General features: G+C 40.5%; 1 protein-coding gene across 1 annotated transcript; it reads left to right on the top strand.

Annotated features, from left to right (window-relative positions):
- Positions 1-1,734: 1,734 nt before the first annotated feature.
- Positions 1,735-19,082, top strand: LOC137237737 (decapping and exoribonuclease protein Rai1-like). The gene is made up of 4 exons (XM_067761845.1): positions 1,735-2,384; positions 11,733-11,880; positions 18,562-18,769; positions 18,835-19,082. Exons 1-4 carry the CDS (start codon positions 1,772-1,774, stop codon positions 19,057-19,059), a joined length of 1,194 nt encoding a protein of 397 aa, XP_067617946.1. The 5' UTR covers positions 1,735-1,771; the 3' UTR covers positions 19,060-19,082.
- Positions 19,083-23,847: the final 4,765 nt, after the last annotated feature.

Genomic DNA, 23,847 nt, shown 5'->3' with positions numbered 1-23,847 from the left:
CGAAAGTATTGTCCGATATTTTGGGAGATAACTGTAGGAATGGCGGTTGGGGACGATGAGACAACTTCCGTTTTTTGCAAACTCTTGATTAGCACTGCTAAGTCATACATAAAATTATATTATATTTTTTATCTTACAACATTCGGGAAACAATATTTACATCAAAGACGGTAAATATAGCGATGGAGTGGAGTTGGGCATCAAATTTACTCTCTGAGCTCCCACAATAAGGTCACAGGCCTGAAAATGGAGCGAAAAAGTTAAGCCATTTTAGGGAAGCTAACGCCACAAGTTTTTTCCCAATTTTTCCTCTTCCTTGATCTTGCGGGGTAATTCTTTACTTTAGCTCACAACTGCAAAAACTCGTGCAAAAATATCGGGAGGTGTCAAAAAAATGCGTTTTGGACTCAGGACGACGAATCCGAAAGCGAAAATTAAAAATTTTATTTCTGTCAAAAAATATTCTCAAAAAACTGAAAAATGGCACCGTAGCGCTCCGAAACCGGGGGTGGAATCCATAGTATTTTTTCGCAGGTAATAGTCTAGTTGAGGGGTCGACTGCTAATACGCTACCAAAAATATCGAGAGAGGTGTCAAACGACGCGTCTTGACATCAGTATTAATAATCCGAAGGCGGAAAATTAAAATTTTAATTCGTTCAAAAATATTAACGAAAAACCAAAAAAAGACCCGCGGGTACCTCCGAAACCGGGGGTGGGATCCATAGTAATTTTGCGCGGAACATCTTTCTGCGTTGGCGGCCTTCGGCCGGGCTTATAAAAAATTACCATGGGAGACCAAATCTATATCCACGCAAAACACTTTTACCCAGTTTTTTTTGTGGGTACCCAACACCATCAAAATTACAACAGCCACATGCAAGTTTTAAACTTTGTAAATATATCTGGAAAGAAATAAAATTTTCAATTTCCGTTTCGGATTCGTGGTCCTGGGTCCAAATCGCGTCTTTTGACACCTCTCCCGATATTTTTGGACGAGTTTTAGTAGTTGTGAGCTAAAGCAAAGAATTACCTAATAAACTTTCACATCAAAAGTAAATAAACAAAAAATGTAAACATAAACAAAGTTTAACATTTTATGACCACCTTCGAATGAAAAAACATGTATTATGCAACTCTGAGTCTTTTACCTGGTTATTGTACCATGGTTTTGTTATGGCAGAAAACGAAACAAAATCATTTCGTTAATTTGACGTTCTTAAGGTTAATAAACGAAACGAAATGACTTTGTTTCGTTTATTAACGTTAATTATCGTAACGAAATGATATCGGTTCGTTGGTTAAGCATACCTGGTTTAGGGTATCAATAACATTCTTTACTATATAGTTTGGCAGCTTAATTCGAGGCATTGTTTACTATATAGTTTGGCAGCTTAATTCGAGGTTATGTTGCAAATAGAGTGGAAGGCACTCGCAGGCCGTGAAAATAGGCACTCGAATGGAGTGGAATGAAGAACAGTAGGAAGACCAGAGTTGCATTGGATCAATCATTGCATCAATATTAAAGATAAATTTAGAAAAAGTAATTAAATACTTGAGTATAAGCAAACATTTTCTTTCAATTACTGCAATTAAGGTGTCCCAGATGCTATTTATTCCAAAATTATAACATTTTATGTCTGTTTAAAAATTTAACTTCAATTTCCCTAAGATTTCCGTAATATGACCATTAGTGATGTTTGTGTGTGTGTGCAAATTTTGAGCGATCAGCTGTTAGTTGCGCCACTTGGTAAAGTTTACAATGATCAATAATGTCTGCAAATAACAACTATAAAAATAATGGTTTCATAAATCTTTTAAAATTGTCCTATAGTGAATTAACTGATGAAAATAATAAACAGGAAATTTATTTAAGCCGTCCCGAAATATGTGCACTCTATCAGCATACTAAGACTGACGAAATCATTTATGGTTTACATCTTAAATATTTTAGGAGGCCTCAAGCATATCCTATTGATTTGAATAAGGGATTTGAGGAATTCATTTTTCGGCGGCAACCGAATCAAGTGTTGAATAAAGTCATAAAATTTATATTAGAAGCCAACGATAATATTCTACATCCATATAACTCTAGCTCAGCAAAAGTACAGATACCAATGACCAATGCGGATTTTGAGGCGCAGTTGGTACCGGAAGTTGGAGAGCCATCGCTTCCTTCGAAGCGTAAGTTAGTGCTAAGCCAACGTGGAATATTGGCGCGTCTTATGTTGATACCATATCGTTTGCGTAAATCGGATTACAACAATACAACGTTTTATGCTACAAGATACTGCGGCATCCTCCATCTTAGTGATAATTCTGAACGGAACGGTCATACCAAAAATGATACCTATCATGGAAAATTCGAACAAATTTGCTTTTCCGGTTGGTATTATTAAGGTCGTATGTATATCTATTATGTTTTAGAATAGTTAATGCAGAAACATATATGTTCATATGTACCCTAAGACTAATTTGTTCGCAGAAAGTTTCTCGAAAAATGTGTTTGGGTTTGGTGAAAACATAGCATAAGCGAAGGCTTATGCGATTACCATTACAAAACATATTCTTTCGAAAGCTGATTTTTTGTGGATTACCCTATATAATCTTTCAATGCTAAAATAGTAATTTTGTTAAAACCGTTTTTTCACTATGTAGGTATACATGAATATGTACGTATTTTAGTTTGTGACCGCAAAACGGGCGTAACCTCAACCTGTCTATTTATTCCATGACGGAATAATAACAACTTCCTTTTATATTTATACTTAGCTGAGCAGAGCTCATAGAGTATATTAATTTTGTTCGCATAACGGTAATCCGTAACGGCATAAGCTAAGCCAGATAGATATAAACTTCTATATATCAAAAGGATCTGAGCGAAAAAAAATTCATTTAGCCATGTGTGTACGTCCGTAAAAACGATAACTTGAGTAAATTTTGAGGTATCTTAATGAAATTTGGTATGTAAATTCCTGCGCTCAAAAAAAAGTTATCATCAAGGCGATGCAATCTAGGCATCAATGTGCAATTTTTCCTTATCTTTTTTTCGTCATCAATGATGTTATGTTATTGACATTTTCGAAATTGTGAAAATGATATTTTCGAACTTTTAAATTTGACACTACTTGTTATCAATTTAGTACTTTTTTAATAGTATCATTTTGATACTCTCTGGTATAGAATTGAGACTTGTTTCTCTCAAAACTTAGTATCAATTTGATCCTTGTGCTTATTAAATTGATACTTGCAATTGTTTAGTATTAGTTTGATACTTTTACCTTATCAATTTGATAAAAAAAACACAAACTCATTCATTCTTGTCCCTAGTGCTCCCAACTGCAACGCATAAGGGGGTCTTAAGGACCTGCCTCTGGGACTGGTTGGGGCCACTAGGGTCAATGTCCTACACACACAGGTTAGTCCCAACACACCCAGCCGCAACGCAGAGGCGGTCTCTGGGGACGCAATAGTGGGACTGGCTGGGGGTGCTGAGGCCTCCCGTCCATTCACCCGGGACACCCCTCCTGCCTCCGCCGCTATGGATGGAGCGGTTTCGGAACCGCTCCCCCAGTCTAGTGGGACAGGAAGGAGTGCCACTCTGAATCCCAGCTCAACCCTTCACAGTCCAGGTGATATTCTACCTTACCACCTGGGACGTGGGATGAGCTGGGGTTCTTTCACCACATACACACACATACACTCACTCTAACATCACAAATTCGGCAGGTAAAAGAAAGAAAAAAAAATTTAACATTACAAAAAAAAACCCAATTAGCGGACATATAATTTTCCAAAGCCGACTAACGGACAACATTCCGGGAAAATAAAAACCCCAATTACAAAAAAAAATCAAGTGCGTGCAGCACTGCCTCATCGGGTGAAAAAAAAAATTCCGGAGACTGACGTGAAGTCCCGTGACCCCTTCGGCCACTGCCCCCGATGACCAGCCCGGACAACCTGATCCGTCCAACCATCCCACCGCAACGTAGGTGGCAGCTTCTGTGGCTGCTCACTCGGACTGGTGGGATGGTCAACTTCACAGGTTGACCCGACTGACCCTCGCGGCCAGCGCCTCAGGCGCCACGTTGGGCGCCGTCTGTTATGGCGCCCTCAGCAACTGTCATCGATGATCATTCTGGACAACTTGATCCGTCCAACCATCCCACCGCAACGCAGGTGGCTGCTCCTGCGGCTGCACACCTCGGACTGATGGGATGGTCAACTTCACAAGTTGACCAAAATGACCAGCGCGACAGCGCCTCGGGCACCAAATCACGTTGGGCGCCATCTGTTATGGAAACGCATTTTCAGTGGAAGCAGTAAGGAAGGCGGTCGGCATGATGTTGTGGAGCACAGTGGCTAGTCATTGTCGGCTGGGGCGGGTCCTTGCCAACCTTACTGTTCCTGCGCCATATACAGAAAAAAATTCCTATCATGCCTATCAAAACTAGCTGTCAAAAAGCGCAGAGACCGACTCAAAACGCTTGAAATTCAAAATAAAACAACATCCGGCCGAACCGGATGTCACGGACAGACCGTTGACATTCAAAATCTAAATTCAAAAAAAAAACACGCAAAAAAAAAAATTACCGAACCGGACATGAAATCAAAATTCAAAAAAAAACTGAAAAGTAACATAACAAAAGCTGAAAGGAAAACAAAAAGGGCCGAATATATATAGGGGGCGCCGCGGGTGGTGTTGCGACGCCCGGTGCTTGACCCACCCTCAAAATCCATGGCCACCGACGCACCTAAATTTCGGTGGCCCCTTACTTGTATTACCTAGTGCCTTCTAAATCAAAAGGACTGCCAGCATTCCCATTTTAAATACTTATTTATTTATAATTCATTTCAATGAAGACTTAGGCAATATACATATATACTAAGACTAACTAACTTTATAAAAAAATATTTTTTTTTTACTTCTTTATTCTCGTCTTCTAAATAGTTAAAAGGAATTTTATTTTAACAGCAGTAAAATAGGTTTTACTTATCTTTTGTCAATTAAATCAAGCGAGCTTTCATTCGCTTTGTGAGTGTGCTTACGTTTTCTTTAAATAAGCGTATATGAGGATATATTTAGATATACAATATTTCATACGAATACGTATATATTAACCCACTTATTTATCAAAACCAAGTACAAGATTTATAAAACATTTTAGAACGAAATTTCCTAATAAACTTTCAATTGGCAGGGCCTTATAAACCTGCTTTATTTTTTTTATTTTAATAAGGTGGTTAGTATACATTTTCTTTTTTTTTTGTCACAACTTTCGAGACACAAGTTATTAGTAAATAAATTGACATGAATATTAAGTACTGCCGACTTGCATCATGAGCACGTTCAATTATTTCGAAATTTTACGAAATCAAAAAAAAAGAAAAGTTATATTTAGTATATTTAGTGACGGAACGGAGTTGAATTCATTGGATCGTTACGTCATACGAAAATTAGGAATCAAATCTAGATCTGATTAATTTGCCATTAATTGATTAAACATTAATGTTCTGTAATAAAGAGCGCTTAATACGCACATATTTATTGCCTCATTAATTCTATGTCACTATATCCTAATTATGGTTGCTTCTCCATATAGTTCAACTGGGGGTTGTGTTGGTTCTCTTATTGTTTAAAATTCATTTTATAACTTAACAGCAAAATTGTATAATTGTTATACATTCAAATTGAGTTAGCAATGCGCATTTGTATTAAAGTACTACGTAATGTAACATACTATTCAAATATACATATGTCGTTTCACTTAGGACCCTAAAGCTCGTTTTTTTGTTTTCTATTCTCAGTTAGACATATCCAATTTGATTACAGAAAAAAAATAATTTTATCTATCACTACTAGGTAGGAAAACGCAAAATAAATGCATCTAAATAATTGAATCAACTGGAGCTGAGCTCCAGTAGAGCTAGACTGTAGTGCCCTAAATGAATCAACGCGCGCCTCTGTGCGTAAACTTCACATGTAATTACCATTTTTATATACAGGTAAACATATTCCTACCAAAGAAAACCAACTATTTAATTACAAAAATTCTTCTTTAAAGTTTAGGTACAATTCATACAATTTTTGGTTGTCTAATCCTAACTTCTCTTTTCGGGTTATTTTAATTTAAAAGAAGTACATGTAGTTATGTCAAATTGAATTGGTTAAGCAACTAACTACTTTAGTACGACTCACCCGGTAGACTGGTACTTACTTGGCCGCCAGAGTACGTACCGTGGGCCTCTGCCGACGTGGTTACAGGGGACGTTGTTGTTGCTGGTTAAGTTGTCGCGATTGGTTAACATTTATTTGATGAGTTCCCGTATTTGTTGCTCCTTCGCCACCTGCTCCTATTGTTGGTGTATTGTGGTTACCCTTGTTATTGTTAAAATGACGGTGGTTGCTATTACGTTGCTGTGTACGACGCATTAGTGGCAATTGTCTTTGGCTGCGAGTAATTCTATTGCTGTTGCCACTAATGTGGTTGCATCCATTGCTCTGGTGATGCCGCACATCATTCGATGTACCCTATTCCAAATTTTTTTTACGTTTATTTGCAGCTAGATTTGCGTAACCTTTTGCTGCTGCGGTTTGTTGTATCTAATGAAATTGCTCCTTTTCCGGAACCCGTGGTTATCCTTTCTTTTCGCTGACGCACTAATTCCTTCTGTATTTTTCTTCAAGTATTCGAACACGATTTAACTTGTTTGTGTTCCAAGGCTTCCTGTGTATATATAATTCAACGCCAAGCTCAGTGGCATGCCAAACTTTCGCCTCTTGCAAAAAAAATAATTTAGCGAAAAGCAAGCAATGAAGCGGTCTACAAAAAGCCAATCTCCAAACGATTTCTAAGTACGAGACAATTTCATCTATATTTTCATTGTCACACAAAAAAAAATTCTTGAATCTGGCAAAATTGGTAGCCTCGAATGCACTTGCTTCCTCTGGTAGCACGCAGTTTCAAAAAAAAGGATTCTAAAACTTCATTTCTATTATCGACGTGTGCCAAGCCATTTACAATTTCCAATGCCCCAATTCCTCGAGAATTTGTGATTTCCGATTGAGCATTGCTAGCTTTGGTGTAGATACATCCAAATCATTTATTGTATATTTATATTCGTGAAATACGTAATTTCGGCATATTAGCCAACTAAATTTTTACTTGTTCGAGATTTTTCTTTTTTTTTCTTCCCCTTCTCGGCCGGAAACTCGTGCTAAAAGACCAGAATCTTTTTTTTTTTTCGCCACTTTCGCCACATCGCTAGGTGTGTTCGCGTGAACACGCTCCCAAGTGGATTGTAGCCGTAGACCGCAGCAGCAGACCATAACAAATAGTTGAAGAAGAAAATAGTAAGAGATGACTATAGGGAATTATTGGAATTAACGTCTATATGTCTAGGAGCAAGTGATGGCATAAAGTTTCGTGTACCAAAGCCCACTCATCATGCTCGGTGGATGTCTAAGGCATTGTATTGCTTAAAAATCTATTTATTTCGTGAACAGTTTAACCTAACGGAGTTATATGCGCGTTTATTATACAATTCTCTGTTAAGCTTTGGTTTTACTGTACCAATCCTCATAGAGCACCTGTTCAAAATTTATCTTTTATTAAAGAAATTTATAAATACAGAAATGTTAATAAAAAAATATATGACATTGCCATAAAAAAGTTTTGTAACCACCTATGGTACCTGTCTGAAGAATGTATTGCATTTGCATTGTTCGATGATGACGTCTCTTGTACCATGAAGAAAAAGATTGTGGAAAAAATCAAAAGCATAGACAACTGCGACAAGGAAACAGAAAATTTAAAGAGGTTACTCTTAAAGCCCAGTGAAATCAATAAATACATAGAAAAAGAACTACACGATTTTATAACAAGAAATATAATTGATTTTTTTGGTCGGTTTGGGATATCTCAATTTCTGGAGGTAGATCCACTATACTGGGGGATACAGGAACCTATAAAAAAAGCTAAGGATACTGTTATAAATATAAAAGTAGTTAACGACACAGCAGAACTGGGAGTTAAGCTTATGGAAGAATATAATAGAATACTTACATATGACGAACAAGAAAAACAATATTTTTTACAAGTTGTAACTGATTACAAAAAACAATCTGAATCACATACTAAATCATCCTTAATTAGATCCTAGGAAATAATATCATATTATATACGTGTCAGCTAAAGTTTCACAAGATATATGTATATGTTTTAAAAATATATTTTAAAAAAAATTTATAATAAAAAAATTTGAAACAAACTCATTTACGCTCATTATATACACATTCTTCAAGTAATGACACCGTGTTTAAGGCATAGTTTATTTTATAACTTTATTATTATTGGACAAATTTTTGTTATTTTAGATTTATTTGAAAGTCAAATATCTCTAGAACTTACTAATAACACGATAAATTACGTTTTGCCCATAACAAATGAAGTAGGGTTGACCAAATTTAAGAAACTGTAAAAATTCGTCATTTTTCAGGACTTCAAGCTCTTTGCGCCGCCTCTAACATGCCAACCTAATAAAACCGCACTGCGTTTCTTTAGCGCACGCAAACAACCGGCGTTTTTGCCCTAGCCCAAATAAGCATAAATTGGAAATCGAGTTAGGTTTTCACGCAGCAAATTCAATTTGGGTTGCTCTCATACAAGTTGTATGTGCATGAGAAATTTTTGACAGAAACTGACTTGCGTGCGTTTATATTAGGTTGGCATGTAACCCTTTTTCGATTGACCTAAAACTTTGTATATTCTAGTTTTTAGGCTATTCGCATATTTCTAGGGGGGAGATCGAGAATCGGAACACTTTGGAAAAGAAGGGCCACCCTAATGTTCATACATATGTACACTAAGCCTAATTCGTAAAAAATTTCTCGAAAAATGTGTTTGGGCTTGGTGAAAACGTAGCTTATCGGCATTACCATTGCAAACACGCATATTTTTCTAAAACCTGATATTTTCTGAATACCCCTAGATAATCTTTCAACACTCAAATAGCAATTATATTAAAACCGCATTTTTCACTATGTATACATAAGTATGTATGTACGTATTTTAGTTTGTGATCGCAAAACGGGAGTAACTTAAATATTTCTAATTATTCCATGACGGAGTAATACCTAGCGGGTTAGGGGGCTTAGAATATACCCGCGGTAGGTATGCCTGTCGTTAGAAGCGACTAAAATACCAAATTGATTCAAGGGGTTGCCAACGCAATATATAACTTCTCCAACCCAATTGTCAACCTTACCTACCCGTGGCGATTAACAGCCGCGGCTCTGGCGACCCCGAAATACTGATGGATCCTGGTGGTATGGCCTAGAAGGTTGCATGTGGTCATACCAAATCGTTCCCGAGATGGTCGGGATAGTTCCATTATGGTGGTTGTTACGGGAACGTACCGGATTTGCATCCGGAAAAGGACCATCAACATCGATAACACTCCCCAATACCTTCGTGGAGTGTCCTTATTGCTACAACAACAACAACAACAACCTCCTTTCTTTAATATTTTTTGCTTTAAATTATAATCTGAATATGTCATCACATTTTTCGAAAAAATAAAAAAAATTGCCCCATCCCAAGATCGACAGCTGAGTGGAATATCATCTCGACTGAATCCATTCATAACTATAAAACTTTACACCTAAATGATTAAATCTTACAGTTTATATCACAGTCCTAATTGTTCTAGTAAAAGCGTGTTACTTTGTGATAGCAAGAAAAGGAGGTCCTAAATGTTCTTAATTATACCATCAAAATTTATTTTATTTAGAACAATTAGGACTGCGATATAAACTGTAAGATTTAATCATTTAGGTGTAAAGTTGTATAGTTATGAATGGATTCTTGTATTTGACTCTGTTAATCATGAGCTTTTAACTCATAAACTTGAATTACTAGGTTTTCCGAAGAATTTATTACTTTGGCTTCGCAGCTATCTTGTAAATAGAACTCAGCGAGTATGTTCAAAAACAGTATGTCTGAGTTTATAGAACTAGCTTCTGGTGTGCCTCAGGCTAGCCATTTGGGTCCATTACTTTTTACACTCTTCATAAATGACTTACCTAAGGTTATTTCGTATTCCCGAGCTCTAATGTATGCAGATGATGTAAAACTATGCTATACACACTTGCCTTCCGTTTGGATCTACAGTAAATCTACTAGTTTTGAACTGTTGCAAATGTAAACTAATGACATTTCATAGGGTCCACCCAGTTTTAAAGGCCTATGTGCTAGATGGTGCTCCCTTGGAGCGTATATCTGTAGTATGTGACCTAGGTGTTCTTTTTGATGCGAAACTGAGCTTTAACATGCATATTTCATCTATCATAAACAAATCATCGGGTGTACTTGGATTTATTAAAAGATGGGCTAAAGAATTTGACGATCCTTATCTAACCAAGACCCTTTACACATCATTGGTACGCCCAATACTAGAGTATTGTTCCCGTATTTGGTCTCCGGGATATAAAAATCATATAGATCGAATTGAATCAGTACAGAAGTAGTTTCTAATCTTCGCATTACGTGGTATTAACTGGGAATCAAATTCTCATCTCCCGCCTTATAGAAATAGACTTCTCATTAGTTTGCCAACTTTAGAGAATAGAAGAACATTACTTGGGGTAATGTTCCTTCATAAACTGATTATCGGAGAGATTGACTCCATTGACCTTGTGAGCAGACTAAATTTTTCTGTTCCTGCGAGAACTTCGAGACACTATGCTCTCTTTCATTTACCCATTCTCCGGCGAAAATTTGCCAAATTTAACCCTCTTCGCAATTAGTGCTCGCGCTATAATGAACTGTATAAAGGGCGCATTACTGATACTTAGCACAGACTTGACATGACTTGGCGTAAACTTGGCAACTTACCCACGATTATACTCCACTTAGCGCATACAATCTGGCATCATAATCAATAAATGTCAATTTGTATGACAAAATGTCAGAATGAAATGGAAACAAACAAATGGCATCTCAAAATGTAAACGTCACTTAGAACTTACACAGAAAATCAAAATTCAACAGACTTCTAAGTCAAGTTAAGTGTTGCTAAGTTTTGAGTAATCAGTAACATGCAGTGTTCATTTAACAGAACTGTAAGTGACAGTTCTCAAGTCAAGTCAAGTCTTTGCTAAGTATCAGTAATCGGCTCTTAACTGTATTAGTTTTGAATACTCGGTTGCTGCTATCCGTAAGGAAATACTCTCACGTCTGGCATGATATTTTTCAAAAATTTTTAATAAGACGTCAATTTTTATTTCAATATATTTAGATATTGATTAAAATTTAACTTAATTAATTTTATCGTTTATAATTTTGTTTTTTTATTTTAAATTTTCTTTTTACACTTATGTTCTTTCTTATTATTTGTACTGTATCTTCTATCCAGTAGTCGACCGCTTTGTGTCTGTGTTGACTTTAATATAGTAAATAAATAAATAAATGAAAAAAGGGACCAGCACATAAAAACAGCAATTAGAAATAATATAAAAGATATTAAAAGAAAAATTATTAACAAAAAGATCATATGAACTTCTAACCTCATTCAAAAAACGACAAACAAGTCTTATGATATACATCATCAATCAAACCACACCTACAATAAAAACTAAAAACTCAAATTTTGTCTAGATATGATGTATCTAATGTGATATGATACACATTTAATATTTATTTTTAAATAAACGATATTTTTTGTTTGTTTAAGATGATCCCGATATTGACCCCATAACTGATGTACCTGTTGACAGGAATGATCTAACATTTGCTATATATCGTTCTAACATAAACGAGTTTGATCTAATATATTCAGCAGAAGTTTCTGGAGTGACTTCTGATCAAAAGATCGATGATATGTGAGTATAAATTGTTCCAAAAATTAATCAATACGATTAGATTTTGTAGGGAGCAAATTTTCACCGCACGTTCACCTTTTTGAATGCCCCAACCAATGTAAATCTAAAGTAAACAATGCCCCCAATGAATACCAAGATCAACGCGAAGGCCAAGAAAAAACCAAGACAAATATCACGATAAAGCGAAGAGAAAAACAACAAAAATGACAATATTGAAGAAGAATGAGGAACGCTTCCCAAGGCAGTCGGTTCTATGTACCGGAGCGACTCGGGATTTTTCCCGACCAAGGACTGTCATTTCAGTGTAACCCCATTTAATTTGTTTCGTCCCTCCCACAAATTGTCATCCTCCCAGCAGCTCCTTGCAGCAGGACTGCTCCATATTCTCTTGCTCCGGGAAGGTATCGAATCCAATCCGGGTCCGTCTCCTGACCTCGGTCCTGAGAAATGGTTTTGCTGCATCTGCCGGAAAAGAATCTTTTTAGGACGGTCATACTCTGTTCAGTGTGTCTCGTGTAAGGGATGGTTGCATCGGACAGGTTGTTCTGGGCTTGATCCCAAAACCCGACGTCCACGTAACTTTTATAAATCTTTTGTGGCTCCTTGCTGTTCACGCCCAAGGGCGTCCCGTAGTCTACGTCTAAGCGCCCCCCCCATTACCTTCCAGCAGCCCCGCTGCTCAGCAAGCCACAACAAGTACCCGCTGCTGCTCGCGCCTTACGGCGCCAACAACTCAAACAGCTGCTACCACTCATAACTACAATCTTCGTAGTAGAGTCGGAAGCAATGCTGAGCAACAGCCCCTGCCCCCGTCTTCTCCCCCCCTCTTTTCCGGCAGCAATCGTGTAGGTCAGGGAAACAGACTCTTAGTCCCTACCTCCGTTTGCACCGTTTGCCAGCACAGAATATATATGTTTGCGACATCCGCCCAATGCAGCTCCTGCCTCTTTCCTAGATGTTCTGGTCTCCGCGACGGCAACCCCTCGACGGGTTTCATCGCGCCATGTTGCCAGGTCGCAAACCCAAATCATCCGGGTACCCCAATGCTTGCCCAAGGACGCCCAGTCCCAGGGCCACAACAGCAATTGCGTCCTGGCCTTCCTCAACCCAGGCGTAGTCACCCGTCACTTACCCCCAGAGTGGCGACGTCTCCCCTCATGCACTTCAGAATTCTGCAGTTAAATTTTAATGGACTAACTGGGAAGATTACGGAGATAGTCAATTTCATGAAGCGGCACAACATCCGCATTGCTGCGATTCAAGAGACTAAACTCACAGCACGATCTGCATTGCAGACCTGCTCTGGGTATAATGTCCACAGAAAAGATCGCGAGAGCGGAAATGGAGGCGGCCTCGCGTTTATAATACACCACTCTGTGCAATATCACATATTTGATCCTGGCATCGACCGCAGGGACAACGTCTTAGAACGTCAAGGCCTATCTGTCCGGTCAGGCGATGCAAACCTAGAAATCATCAACATCTACATCCCCCCTGCCACCTGTTGCCCCGGTGGATACCACCCTAATATTAGAGCCTTACTCACTGGAAACAATCGCATTATTTTAGGCGACTTCAATGCCCATCATGATCTATGGCATTCAAATTTGCGGGCGGACAGTAGGGGCGAGATGTTGGCGGATCAAATAGAAGAAACGACGTTCTGCACTATAAACGGAGACGCCCCCACACGTATGGTAGGAAGCTGTCACAGTTCGCCAGATATCTCAATCGTGAGCGCAGAACTCGTAAACTGCGTCAACTGGCAGCCGATGGTATCACTGGCATCCGACCACCTGCCTATACTTGTTTCGCTCGAGCGTACCGCCGACTTCATCGTCACCGAAAAACGCACTTTCATAAACTTTAAAAAAGGAAAGTGGGGAGAATATAAATCCTTTACAGACAACCTCTTTGCTGCCCTCCCTATCCCGACTGATGCCCGCCAAGGGGAGCGCGCCTTCCGCAAGGTCATTGAATCCGCCTCGGCACGTTTCATTCCCGCCGGGAGAATTCCCGAAATCCGGCCCCACTTCCCGGCGGAGGCCGCAAACTTAGCGAGAGAACGTGACCTTATAAGGCAGCTTGATCCAGGCGACCCCCAAATAAGGGATATAAACCAACGCATCAGATTGCTTGTGGATGAACACAAGCGGGCGAAATGGGAGGAGCACCTAAGAGGTTGTAACCTCTCTACCGGTGTGGGTAAACTTTGGTCCACCGTAAAGTCCCTATCGAATCCGACTAAGCACAAAGACAAAGTTTCCATCGCCTTCGGCGACAAAGTGCTGTCGGATGCGAAAAAATGCGCGAGCGCTTTCTGCCGACAATATATAATGCATTCTACGGTCGACAAAGTTAGACGGAGGGCCAACAGACACGCACATAAACACAAATTCAGCGCGTCACCAATCACCATCACCGCTAAAGAGGTTGAGGACGCCATTGGTCGCGCTAAGCCATCCAAAGCAGTGGGCCCAGACGGCATAGCCATGCCGATGCTTAAAAGCCTAGGGAAAGAGGGTTTCAAATATTTAGCGCAGGTCTTCAACCTGTCTCTTTCCACCTTTGTCATACCCGAGAAATGGAGAATGGCCAAGGTGGTCCCGCTACTAAAGCCTGGTAAACCAGCTAACATAGGAGAGTCGTATCGTCCGATATCTCTCCTATCGCCAGTAGCAAAGACGCTCGAAGCCATTTTGCTCCCTTATTTCCAAGCAAATTTGCAACTAGCCTCCCATCAGCATGGCTTCAGAAAACTCCATAGCACTACCTCCGCGCTAAATGCCATTAGCACCCAGATAAATTGCGATTTAAATCAAAACCCCCACCATAGAACAGTACTCGTAGCGCTAGACCTATCAAAAGCTTTTGATACGGTCAACCACGGCTCGTTACTGCAAGACCTGGAAGGGTCTACCCTTCCCCCATGTCTTAAAAGGTGGACCGCAAATTATCTGGGTGGTCGGCAGGCATCGGTGCTATTTAGAAACGAAACATCAAAGCCAAGGAGAATTAAACAAGGGGTGCCACAGGGTGGTGTCCTATCCCCACTTTTGTTTAATTTCTACATATCTAAGCTACCTTCACCACCGGAAGGAGTCACAATCGTTTCCTACGCCGATGACTGCACAGTAATGGCCACAGGCCCAGGCCCACAGATCGATGAGCTATGCAATAAAATAAACGGCTACCTCCCTGATCTCTCCAGTTTTTTCGCCTCGCGAAACCTGGCATTATCACCGACTAAATCTTCCGCGACCTTATTTACAACATGAACGTCCCAAATGTCGACCATTTTGAACATCCACGTCGATGGCTCTACGCTACCGACTGTCCTACACCCCAAAATCTTGGGTGTGACGTTTGATCAGGATCTACATTTTGGTGAGCACGCAGCCGCAATTGTTCCGAGAATTCAGAGCCGTAACAAAATCCTCAAATCCCTTGCTGGCAGTACCTGGGGAAAAGATAAAGAAACGCTCATGACTACATACAAAGCAATTAGCCAGCCGATTACGTGCTATGCGTCACCCATATGGTCGCCAAGCCTAAAAATTACCCACTGGAAGAAGCTACAGGCCTGCCAAAATACTGCTCTCAGAATTGCCACGGGCTGTCTTCTTATGTCCCCAGAACACCATCTACATAATGAGGCGAGAATACTCCCCATCAGGGAAAGAAACGAGATGCTGACCAAGCAGTTTCTGTTGAATACCCAGAAACCTGGGCATCCCAACAGACATCTGATTGACGAGCCAGCACCGCCTAGGGGCTTAAGGAGTCATCTCCGTAAGCATTTTGAGGAAATACGGCATCTGAGAACACAGCCGTATGAAGCGAAAAAACACAAGCAGGTCCTTGGTGAACTCCACAAACAGGCGTCGGACCTTTATGCCGGGAATTGCCCGGTGAACCCAGTACTCAAAGTAAAGTATCCAAAACTTGCGGAAGAGGAACGCATACTCCCCAGGGAAACGCGTGTCACTCTGGCTCAACTTCGTTCTGGATACTGTAACAGGTTAAACTCTTACCTATCCAGAATCAACCCCGACATACAAAATGTATGCCCCGCTTGCAATGTGTCCCCACATGACACCAACCATCTCTTTAATTGTAATGTGGAACCAACGCCTCTAACACCCCTTTCCCTATGGTCCACCCCTGTTGAAACAGCAAGTTTCCTTGGACTCCCGTTAGAGGATATTGATGACAGTTTGTGACCGGTCGCGTCTGTTAGGTGGGGCGAAGCACTGCTACAACAACAACAACAACAATGAGGAAAAACGGGAAAAGCTGACGGGAAGACAATGGAAATAGAGAATCATGAACGCAGAAAGAGCAACGAAAAAAATACCACAAGAAAAGAAGAAGGGATTAAGCGGATCAGGGCAAACATATCGACTAGGCATACTCGCTATGGAAGTGAGGGTTTTTACCGTATATCACTGCGACTCTAAGACTTGACTCATCTGCTTTTGGGATAAAAGGACGCCTAGCATCCACGATAGAGAAAGCGCGTCTACTGTAATAGTCAAAACGCTAGTGCTACACCTTAGCTAAGGAAACGGCCGTATGCTCCCAGAAGTTTCTGGTTCATTGCAGGAGTGAAAAATGTGATACGAGGTCTTCGAAATGGATAATATAGAGATGTGACACATAAGCAGGATAAAAACTTTGAGCATGGACGGTTTTTGTTGAATGGACTGGAGCGATATTTGATGAAGTTCCTCTGAATCATTTCAAGACTATTTCCAAATTATCTTAAAACTGTTACAGGACCATTTCGGTACTAGTTTAGGCATGGCGTGACATAAGTTTTATTAGGTGGAATGTGAGTTTATCAGAAGCACCGAATAAATATCTTTGGTAGAAAAAAGTAGTACTAACTTGACAGTTCGGGGTGGGACGCGCCCGACAAAAACTTCAGGAATTATACTGAAATAATACCAAAAATATCCCGAAATTATCCTAAAACAGTTCCAAAATTTTCTCGAACTCATACCTAAAATAATCCCGAAGTGATTCTCTAACACTCCTAAAATGGTTTCGAAATAGTAAATGAATTCAAAAATAGTTCCGAAGTGAACTCAAAATGATGTTAAGACTGTCCCAAAAATTGTCCCGAAACAGCCTCGCAATTATTCTGCCGTTCTTCCCGAAATGATACCTAAAATAATTCCGAAGTGATTCTGTAATATTCTGCTGTGGTTTGGAAAAAGTTCCGTAATAAACCAGAAACTGTCCCGAAATATTAACCAAAACAGTCTCGAATTGATTCCATAAGTAATCCCGAAGTGATCCTGTAAAAGTGCTAAAACGATCCCTAAGTTCTTTCGAAATGTTACCTAAAATAATCGTAAGGGATCCTGAAATTGTTCCGAAGGCGATTAGTCGCCACTACTTCGCATGCGCATTTCTTTGCGCTCCCTTTCAGTATGCATCAAATGCGTCATAACTATAATGACCATCTAGCTCACAGTGTCCAACAATCTATTTGTCTGCACATTCAGGGAACTAAATTCCTAATGGACGGCTCCTCTCAAAAAACTCTGTGTACAGAGAGTCTTTCGTCGTGAAAACGAGGGCAGTGAAACATTACGTTTCTGCGCTTGCCAATTCGGAGGGACAATGTGGACAGAAAGGATCCTCCTCTATCCCACGCTTATGTAGTAGCTATTCCTTGACGCCGCTGTGCCCGGTCAATATCTTGCGAGGTAGTAATTTAGTTCGACTTTTGCGCTTTTCTTAGCATATTCAGATGGTCGGCTGATTCCAATGCCATACAAATCGGCCATTTCACGTGAGAGTAGATCTACTGCGATTTTGCTGGAAAAACATGGATTGACAACTGTTTGTATTGCATCTATAGTGGATCGCGATTTTCGAAATCCAAACTGACTATTTGACAAGCCACCTGGGCTTCCAGTGTCTGCTGCAAACGCTCACTAATAATACGTTCGAGAATCTTTCCTATTGAATCAAACATACAAAGTGGCCTGTATGAAGATGGCTGGTCGAGCATCTTAAGAGGTTTCGGCAAAAGAGCCAGTCTTCGACGTCTCCAAGAGCGGGGGAAGATGCCTTCATGTATACAGGCGTTGAAGAGATCCGTAAATACCAATTTTCTAGACCTTATCGCAGATTTAAGGGCTATATTTGGCACTCCATCCGGTCCTGAAGACACTATCACAACTCTTTGTGTTGCATCTAGTACCTCCTGCTCAGTTATTTCTGGGATTTCCATACTTTCGAGGTCCTCGCTTTGACAGGTCCAGTAATCTTATGTCGGAAAAAGAGTTTCTACGATTATTCTCACTAGTATTGGGCATGTAGGCTGCTCTGATTTCCGCCCTTTAATTTTCGCCATGTAAGCCAATGCCCTAGGATCAAGATCGGTACTATCCATCAGTTCCTTGAAGCACGCTCTCTTGCTCTTTTTTATAGCATTTTTTTATATGATCATAGCCCCAGCACCTATACCAGTATCTCTCCTGTTTCACATCTCTAACGATCTGACCATCTTTGTTTGAATGAATGTGTATATCCTATTCTTATTCCCAGTTTGAATGGAAAAGGCGATAAATCCCGTTTTACTGACATTTTTTCCTTTTCACTCCTTATATAAATACCGTTTTTACCGCCGAACGTTCATACATATCTTTTCATTACGTTTTTCAGTCATAATTTGGATGAAGTCAACAAATGTAAATTTATAAAAACAAAATTAATGTGGACTCATGAGAGCATGAGAAACAACTCAAAATGTATGCAGTGGTGGGCACAATCATATTTGGTAAATACAAACGACATCTGCATTGGGCGTAAGGATAGGGATGGAGTTTTGCGTACTCCAGTGCAGGTAGTCAAAGTAAAAGATTTGCCAAAGGTATGATTTCCAATTTTAGTTCAAAAACATTTTTGTAAAAAAAAATTTATTTACTTCCCTTTTAGCATCAAAAATGGAAACCAACCATTTGTATTCGATCTTTGGACACTTTGTTAACCCTGATCGACGAAACGATGTTCGAAGTAAACTGTCCTTATACAGTTTACGAATTTAATTATGATTCCTATGAGGGGTGGCTTAAATTGAAAATTCATAGCGGTAAAACAACGTTTTCATTCCTGCCAGAGGATTATATTAAACATTGCAAGGATCAAACTAGCTCCAAATAAATTAATGTTTTACCAAAAAATTGAAGTTTTATTTGTTCAGGTTAGATATGAGTGATGTTGCTGCGACACCACCTTGTACACTTATCTCTTCTCATTTAAAAGGATCGAGGAAAGTAAAAGTATCGTTTTGTGGCGAATATTAGCAGTTTTATACATCACTATGCTGGTACTAAATAAATGCACAACAACAATAAAGCAAGCAGTCACACTTATGTACATGTACACATTAAAGCAAGCAGTCACACTTATATACATGAACACATCAAACAACGATGATAACGGAGAGCGCGGTGCAAGCTATAATCAATCAGTTTGATTTTAATACGCTTTAGCGAACTACGCGGTAATTGTCGCTTCCCAAGGCAGTCGGTTCTATGTACCGGAGCGACTCGGGATTTTTCCCGACCAAGGACTGTCATTTCAGTGTAACCCCATTTAATTTGTTGCGTCCCTCCCACAAATTGTCATCCTCCCAGCAGCTCCTTGCAGCGGGACTGCTCCATATTCTCTTGCTCCGGGAATGTATCGAACCGAATCCGGGTCCGTCTCCTGACCCCGGTCATCTGCCGGAAAAGAATCTTTTTAGGACGGTCATACTCTTTTCAGTGTGTCACGTGTAAGGGATGGTTGCATCGGACAGGTTGTTCTGGGCTAGATCCCAAAACCAGACGTCCACGTAACTTCTATAAATATTTTGTGGCTCCTTGCTGTTCACGCCCTAGGACGTCCCGTAGTCTGCGCCTTAGCGCCTCCGCGATTTCAATGCCCATCACGATCTATGGCATTCAAACTTGCGGGCGGACAGTAGGGGTGAGATGTTGGCGGATCAAATAGAAGAAACGACGTTCTGCGCGATAAACGTAGACGCCCCCACACGTATGGTAGGAAGCTGTCACAGCTCGCCGGATATTTCAATCGTGAGCGCAGGACTCATAAACTGCGTCAACTGGGAGCCGATGGTAACATTGGCATCCGACCACCTGCCTATATTTATTTCGCTCGAGCGTACCGCCGAATTCATCGTCACAGAAAAACGCACTTTCATAAACTTTAAAAAAGGAAAGTTGGACGATCACAAATCCTTTACAGACAACCGCTTTGCTGCCCTCCCTATCCCGACTGATGCCCGCCAAGGGGAGCGTGCTTTCTGCAAGGTCATTGAATCTGCCTCGGCTCGTTTCATTCCCGCCGGTAGAATTCCCGAAATTCGGCCCCACTTCCCGGCGGAGGCCGCAAGTTTAGCGAGAGAACGTGACCTTATAGGACAGCTCGATCCCGGCGACCCCCAAATAAGGGATATAAACCAACGCATCAGATTGCTAGTGGATGAACACAAGCGGGCGAAATGGGAGGAGCACCTAAGCGGTTGCAACCTCTCTGCCGGTGTGGGTGAACTTTGGTCCACCGTAAAGTCCCTATCGAATCCGTCTAGGCACAGTGACAAAGTTTCCATCGCCTTTGGCGATAAAGTGCTGTCGGATGTGAAAAAATGCGCGAGCGCTTTCTGCCGACAATATATAATGCATTCTACGGTCGACAAAGATATACGGAGGGCCAACAGACACGCACATAAACATAAATTTAGCGCGTCACCAATTACCATCACCGCCAAAGAGGTTGAGGATGCGATTGGTCATGCTAAACCATCCAAAGCAGTGGGCCCAGACGGCATAGCCTTGCCGATACTTAAAAGCCTAGGGAAAGAGGGTTTCAAATATTTAGCACATGCCTTCAACCTGTCTCTTCCCACCTTAGTCTTTCCAGAAAAATGGAAAATGGCCAAGGTGGTCCTGCTACTAAAGCCTGGGAAACCAGCTAACATAGGAAAGTCATATCGCCCGATATCTCTCCTATCGCCAGTAGCCAAGACGCTTGAAGCCATTTTGCTCCTCTACTTCAAAACAAATTTGCAGCTAGCCTGTCATCAGCATGGCCTCAGAAAACTCCATAGCACCACCACCGCGCTAAATGCCATCAGCCCCCAGATAAATTGCGGTTTAAATCAAAACCCCCACCATAGAACGGTACTTGTTGCGCTAGACCTATCAAAAGCTTTTGATGCGGTCAACCATGGCACGTTACTGCAAGGCCTGGAAGGGTCTACCCTTCCCCCATGTCTTAAAAGGTGGACCGCAAATTATCTGGGTGGTCGGCAGGCATCGGTGCAATTTAGAAACGAAACATCAAAACCAAGAATAATTAAACAAGGGGTGCCACAGGGTGGTGTCCTAGCCCCACTTTTGTTTAATTTCTACATATCTAAACTACCTTCGCCACCAGAAGGAGTTACTATCGTTTCCTACGCCGATGACTGCACAATAATGGCCACAGGCCCACGCCCACAGATCGATTAGCTCTGCAACAGAATAAACGGCTACCTCCCTGATCTCTCCAGTTTTTTCGCCTCGCGAAACCTGGCATTATCACCGACTAAATCCTCCGCGACCTTATTTACAACATGGACGTCCCAAATGTCGATCATTTTGAACATCCACGTCGATGGCACTACGCTACTGACTGTCCTACACCCCAAAATCTTGGGTGTGACGTTTGATCAGGATCTACATTTTGGTGAGCATGCAGCCGAAATTGTACCGAAAATCCAGAGCCATAATAAAATCCTCAAATCCCTTGCTGGCAGTACATGGGGAAAAGACAAAGAAACGCTCATTACCACATACCATGATTGCCGATTGCATGCTACGCGTCCCCCATATGGTCGGCAAGCCTAAAAATTACCCACTGGAAGAAGCTTCAGGCCTGCCAAAATACTGCTCTCAGAACCGCCACGGGCTGTCTTTTTATGTCCCCAGAACACCATCTACATAATGAGGCGAGAATACTTCCCATCAGGGAGAGAAATGAGATGCTAACCAAACAGTTCCTGTTGAATACCCAGAAATCTGGGCATCCCAACAGACATCTGATTGATGAGCTAACACCGCCAAGGGACATAAGGAGTCTTCTCCGTAAGCATTTTGAGCAGGCTCTTGGTGAACTCCAAGAAAAGGTGTCGGACCTTTAGGCCGAGAATTGCCCGGCGAATCCAGTACTCAAAGAACAGTACCCAAAACTTGCGGAAGAGGAACGTATACTCCCCAGGGAAACGCGAGTCACTCTAGCTCAACTTCGTTCTGGATACTGTAACAGATTAAACTCTTACCTATCCAGAATCAACCCCGACATACAAAATGTATGCCCCGCTTGCAATGTGTCCCAACATGACACCAACCATCTCTTTAATTGTAATGTGGAACCAACGCCTCTAACACCCCTTTCATTATGGGCCACCCCTGTTGAAACAGCAAGTTTCCTTGGACTCTCGTTAGAGGATATTGATGACAATTTGTGATCGGTCGCAGCTATTACGTGGGGCGAAGCACTGCTACAACAACAACAACAACAACGCGGTAATTGTGAAGTATTACTCCCGAAGTAGTCTAAATAAAGAAAGTTTTCTTATTCAGTTGTTTGATAGGCCAATGTTTATTATGTTTGGGTTATTTTATATAAGAGCTATTTGGCCGGTGGTATTTAAGCGAAAAACTAAGTTTTCCTTTATCCTCCTATGCGTTTCGGTACATTTTTTACCTTCCTCAGGGAGATCTGTTTTTATTAATAACATAAAACAATTATTTGCAAAATAAACATTTTACACAACATTGAGGATTTCACTTACATTAAATTCAATTAAATTAAAAAAATTTTTTCAAAACTATATACATATATTCTCGCTGCATCCTTTTCGTTGCTCATCTCATCAAATTGTGTGCTTTTTGATTGCTGTGAAGTAAGCACAGTTGATATTGTCTACGTCTTCTTTGAAGTTCACACAGTCTTTTATTTTTTGTTGTATTCGCAAGCCCTCTAGTGTTAGCCCTGTTTTTGTTCTTCTTTCTATGTCCAATATACGCGCATTCGAAAAATCAGCTGATTGATTGTGTATTGATAGGTGTTGTGAAAGTGCCGTAGAGGTCTTTTTGTTTCTTGCGTCTGCTTTGTGTTCGCTTATTCGTATTCCTAATGATCTTTTTGTTGTCCCTATATAAATTTTGTTGTAGTCTTCGCCAGCTTTTCCCTTGCATTTGATTTCGTATTAGGCCTATTGCCGTGTTCTTCTTTTGGGTCCATGGATGGTTCGAGTGGTAGTTATCATCCTCGATGACGCTATGGACTTAGAATACCAATTCGTTCTCAATTTTTCGTTTACTCTAGTGATCTCAATATCTAGGAATGCAAGTTTGTTGTCTTTTTCTTTTTCTGTGGTGAATTGGATTTTCGTGTGTTGTGAGTTTATGGCTAATATATCATCTACATACTTATCTATGTATTTAATATATATGTCGTTAGATTCAAGTTCAGAGATACTGTCGTCAATAATTTTATCTAGCACTATGTCTGCTATTGTGGGAGATATGGGATTTCCCATTGGCATTCCATAGATTTGTTGATAAATAGTGCCATCGTATCTGAAATAATTGTTGTCCCTTAGACAAAATTCAATAACTGGGCTTTGGTTAGAGAGGTGTGCATTGTGAATGATAACTAAGTGTGATATCTTCTGCATAGACGTCAAAATTCCAAAGTGATTGGATCACCTGATTTGTAATTGACTATCGCTGCCTCATTCTGTATCTCTTTCTATCACCCGCTGAAGATAGGCGCCGCCATATTGAACACCCTTTCAAAACGCTAAAAAGTAGCCATATTGAACATCCTTTCAGGCAGTTGACAGATAAGATATCACAGTCATTATTCAAAATGGAGGTGTGCTCCTTTAGAATTGGC

Source organism: Eurosta solidaginis, chromosome 1 (assembly GCF_040869045.1).
Source record: "Eurosta solidaginis isolate ZX-2024a chromosome 1, ASM4086904v1, whole genome shotgun sequence".
Lineage (NCBI taxonomy): Eukaryota > Metazoa > Arthropoda > Insecta > Diptera > Tephritidae > Eurosta > Eurosta solidaginis.
Note: the sequence above shows the minus strand (reverse complement) of the source record. Positions and strands in the feature narration are given on the sequence as shown.